Source organism: Lycium ferocissimum, unplaced genomic scaffold (genome assembly GCF_029784015.1).
Source record: "Lycium ferocissimum isolate CSIRO_LF1 unplaced genomic scaffold, AGI_CSIRO_Lferr_CH_V1 ctg21844, whole genome shotgun sequence".
Taxonomy (NCBI): domain Eukaryota; kingdom Viridiplantae; phylum Streptophyta; class Magnoliopsida; order Solanales; family Solanaceae; genus Lycium; species Lycium ferocissimum.
Window position 1 is genome coordinate 6,292 of NW_026719961.1, and position 4,177 is coordinate 10,468.

At 44.4% G+C, this 4,177-nt stretch overlaps 1 protein-coding gene across 1 annotated transcript; it reads right to left on the bottom strand.

The window, feature by feature from the left end:
- Positions 1 to 1,093: 1,093 nt before the first annotated feature.
- Positions 1,094 to 1,510, bottom strand: LOC132043178 (uncharacterized). Its single transcript, XM_059433660.1, has one exon. The coding sequence runs from the start codon at positions 1,508 to 1,510 to the stop codon at positions 1,094 to 1,096; it is 417 nt and encodes a 138-aa protein (XP_059289643.1).
- Between the last annotated feature and the right edge of the window lie 2,667 nt (positions 1,511 to 4,177).

The following is a 4,177-nucleotide window of genomic DNA, read 5'->3' on the forward strand; positions in this document are numbered from 1 at the left end:
GTTGGCGGGCATAACATTGATTGAATCCAAAAACCTTGAACACAATCATTGAAATGCCCTCCAACCCATCAATACCATCATTTATGAGTTCATCAATATCCCTTTTTATGCACAAACCCCACCCCCAACATATATTCTGAATTATGGAACCCATTGCCCAGTGATGATCACATAAACAGAGAATTACATACCTGTTTGGTTGTTGGAAGGGGTAGTATAGCACAACAATCACAAATCTCTCTTACGGGACCTTAGTCTGTCGAGGAACAACCAGCACCCAACAGAAGAGAGAATATTTTTGTTTTTGTTCGTTTGTAATTTTTTTTTTCTTTTTGTATTTTTCTAAGATGGCTGGGAGTTTGTGGGAAGGGAAAAGAGAAGGTTTTAAATAGGGAGAAGTGGTGAGGATACGTGGGGCGTAAGATCAGGGATTTGGGTGGGAGGCGTTATGAGGATTTATGATTTAGTGGGAGAGGGAATGTTTTTGAGTGGGAAAGGGAAAGGTTTATGATTTAAACTCCCAACCACCTATTACGGCTTATCTTACTCTTTTGAAAAGGAAAAACCAAAAATTACCGTAAAAGAAATTTACGGATCGTATAGATTTTTACGGCCCTTCCTACGGTGTGAACACTTACCTGGGATACGAACTGGCAACCTTCACCTTTGGGATACTTTTACGCTTAGTTTGACGGACCGTAGATATTTATACGGTCGTCAAATGTAGGCGTAAACGTGTCACAGTGAACAGATTTCTCTTATGCCATTAAATGTTCCATTTTACCATCCGGCAAAATTTTGACGGTCCATCTAATGTACCGTCTAACGATCACGCGTTGAGGACTACGGGGCGACTTCATTACTGCGCTTCCTTTGACGGACCGTATAAAATTTGACGGACCGTAAAATGCGCATAAAATTTCCATCGGCGTTTTTATTTTGTTTTACTTCTTCCTCCCACGGGTCATATCCGCACCACAACAAACATTACCCTATATGCTGCAAACAAAACAGAACGAAAAATAAACATTACACTTGGGTTGCCTCCCAAGAAGCGCTTGATTTAACGTCGCGGCACGACGGTGGTGACCATTCACTCCTTATCAGTGTGCACCAGATCGTTGTTCGTTCCAAGGTGCTTCAACCTGTATCGATCAACAATCCTATCCTCCGAAACCATCCCGTGGTAGTGCTTCAATCTCTGCCCATTCACTTTAAATGTCCGAGTTCCATCTCCGGACTTTAACTCAATCGCTCCATGGGGTGAAACACCTACCACCTCAAACGGACCAGACCATCTCGATTTAAGCTTACCAGGAAGCAACTTCAATCGGGAGTTAAACAGCAACACAGGATCACCTTTGTAAAATTCTCGCTTCAAGATCTTCTTATCATGGTAATGCTTCATCCTTTCTTTATACAGTGCTGCACTCTCATATGCCTGGTACCGAAACTCATCCATCTCATTTAATTGGAACAACCTGAGTTTGGTTGCTTCCTCCCAATCCATATTCAGTTTTTTCAAAGCCCACATAGCCTTGTGCTCAAGTTCAACCGGCAAGTGACAAGCTTTTCCGAATACAAGCTTGAAGGGTGAAGTCCCAATCGGAGTCTTGAAGGCAGTCCGGTATGCCCATAGAGCATCATCGAGCTTGCGGGCCAATCGGTTCTATTTGCATTGCTGTTTTTGCTAGAATACTCTTGATCTCCCTATTGGACACTTCAACTTGCCCACTCGTCTGAGGATGATAAGGTGTTGCCACCCTATGTTTTACTCCATATTTCTCCATGAATCCCGCAAAAGCTTTATTGCAAAAGTGGGATCCACCATCGCTGATTATAGCTCTCGGAGTACCGAAGCGAGTGAATATGTTCTTCTTAAGGAACCCCATGACACTCTTGGCTTCATTATTAGGTAAAGCCACTGCTTCTACCTATTTTGACACATAATCCTGACAACGAGAATGTATTTCATGCCACCCAACTCACAAAGGGTCCCATGAAGTCAATCCCCCGGACATCGAACAACTTCCACCTCCATAACAAAATTCATAGGCATCTCTTGCCTTCTGCCTATGTTCCCTTGCCTCTGACATTGGTCACAAGACCGCACCAATAAATTTGCATCATGAAATATGGTCGGCCAGTAGTAACCACATTCAAGTACCTTAGCTGCAGTCCGAGTTCCACTATGATGACCCCCAACAGGAGAGTCATGGCATGCCTTTAGAATCGCCATCACTTCACTTTCCTCGAACACATCGCCGAATGATGTTGTCGGCGCATGTTCGGAACGGATAAGGCTCGTCCCGAGTAGGCATCGAGCCGAGCATCCCGCAAGAATTTCTTCTTTTGGTATGCTTTGATATCTTCTGGAATTATACCTGTGACCAAATAATTTGCAATATCAGCATACCAAGGCGCCACCTCCATGTGCACAGCCAACACCCTCTCATCCGGAAAAGCATCATCTATGTCAAGCTCCTCAGAGGGTCTCCCAGCCTCTTCAAGGCGAGAGAGATGGTCAGCAACCTGGTTTTCAGTGCCCTTGCGATCTTTTACCTCAAAGTCAAACTCTTGCAGCAGCAGCACCCATCTGATCAGTCGCGGCTTTGCTTCCTTCTTTGCCATGAGATATCTCAAGGCTGCATGATCAGTGTAAACCACGACTTTGGACCCCAACAAATAGGCCCGAAACTTCTCAAAAGCAAACACAATGGCAAGCAGCTCTTGCTGCATCCTTGTGTAATTCATAAAGGTAGCATTCAGTATTCTGCTTGCATAATAGATCGGGTGCATAATTTTATTGTGCCTCTGCCCAAGCACAGCACCTATTGCAAAACCACTAACATCATACATTAGTTCAAATGGCAAGGACCAGTCAGGAGCAACAATAATAGGGGCAGTAGTAAGACGCTCTTTCAACTCATCAAACGCCTTTCGGCACTTATCATCAAAAGCAAACTTCGCCTCCTTTTCAAGAAGCTTGCACATGGGGTTAGCAATCTTGGAGAAATCTTTGATGAAGCGCCTGTAGAACCCAGCGTGTCCCAAGAAACTGCGGACACCTTTGACTGAGATAGGTGGTGGAAGTTTTGCAATTACATCAATTTTCGCTTGATCTACCTCAATTCCCTTTTCAGAGATTTTGTGACCAAGGACGATCCCTTCCTTCACCATAAAATGGCACTTCTCCCAATTTAGAACGAGATTGGTCTCCTCACACCTTTTTAGCACTTGACCCAGATGGCCAAGACACTCTTCAAACGAATCCCCTACCACAGAGAAATCATCCATGAACACCTCTAAGTAATCCTCCACCATATCAGAGAAAATTGACATCATGCACCTCGAAAGTGGGCCGGTGCATTACACAACCCAAATGGCATCCGGCTAAATGCAAATGTCCCATAAGGACATGTAAAAGTAGTCTTCTCCTGATCTTCCAAAGCAATATTGATCTGATTGTAGCCCGAATAACCATCAAGGAAAAAATAGTAGGACCGCCCTGCTAGCCTATCAAGCATCTGATCAATAAAAGGCATGGGGAAATGATCCTTGCATGTGGCTGAATTGAGCTTGCGATAATCCATGCAAACTTTCCATCCGGTCACGGTTCTCGTTGGGATTAACTCATTCTTTGCATTTGGCACTACAGTGATGCCGCCCTTTTTAGGAACACATTGGATGGGCTCACTCCATTTACTATCGAAGAATCGGGTAAACCACTCCGGATCTAACCACTTGATGATCTCCTTCTTGACTACCTCTTGCATGTTTTCGTTCGGTCGCCTCCGATGCTCTACACTTGGTTTGCTACCTTCCTCAACTGAATTTTGTGCTCCCACGGATCCCGGATGGAATACCCGAATGTCTGCTATGGTCCACCCAATAGCACGCCTGTACTCCTCAACACCTCCAGCTTTGTAAATACGCTCCTCGTCGGTAGAGTCGAGTACAGTGCGGCAATGTATTGTACGGACCAAGGAATTCATATTTCAGATGTGAGGAAGCTGTTTAAGCTCCAATTTAGGCGGCTCAATAATCGAAGGCTTTGCTGGAGGAGTTGTTCTATTTTCCAGATCAAGATTCAGCTTCTTTGGTTGTGTTATAGCCCGTATTTCGTGCACTCGGACATTTCGAAGAAGTCGTGGAATGTGGAAGGTAAGATCGTTTT

What these genes read in the sequence shown, in the direction of transcription:
- LOC132043178 (XM_059433660.1), bottom strand. Translation starts at nt 1,510, where the DNA reads ATGGATTGGGAGGAAGCAACCAAACTCAGGTTGTTCCAATTAAATGAG.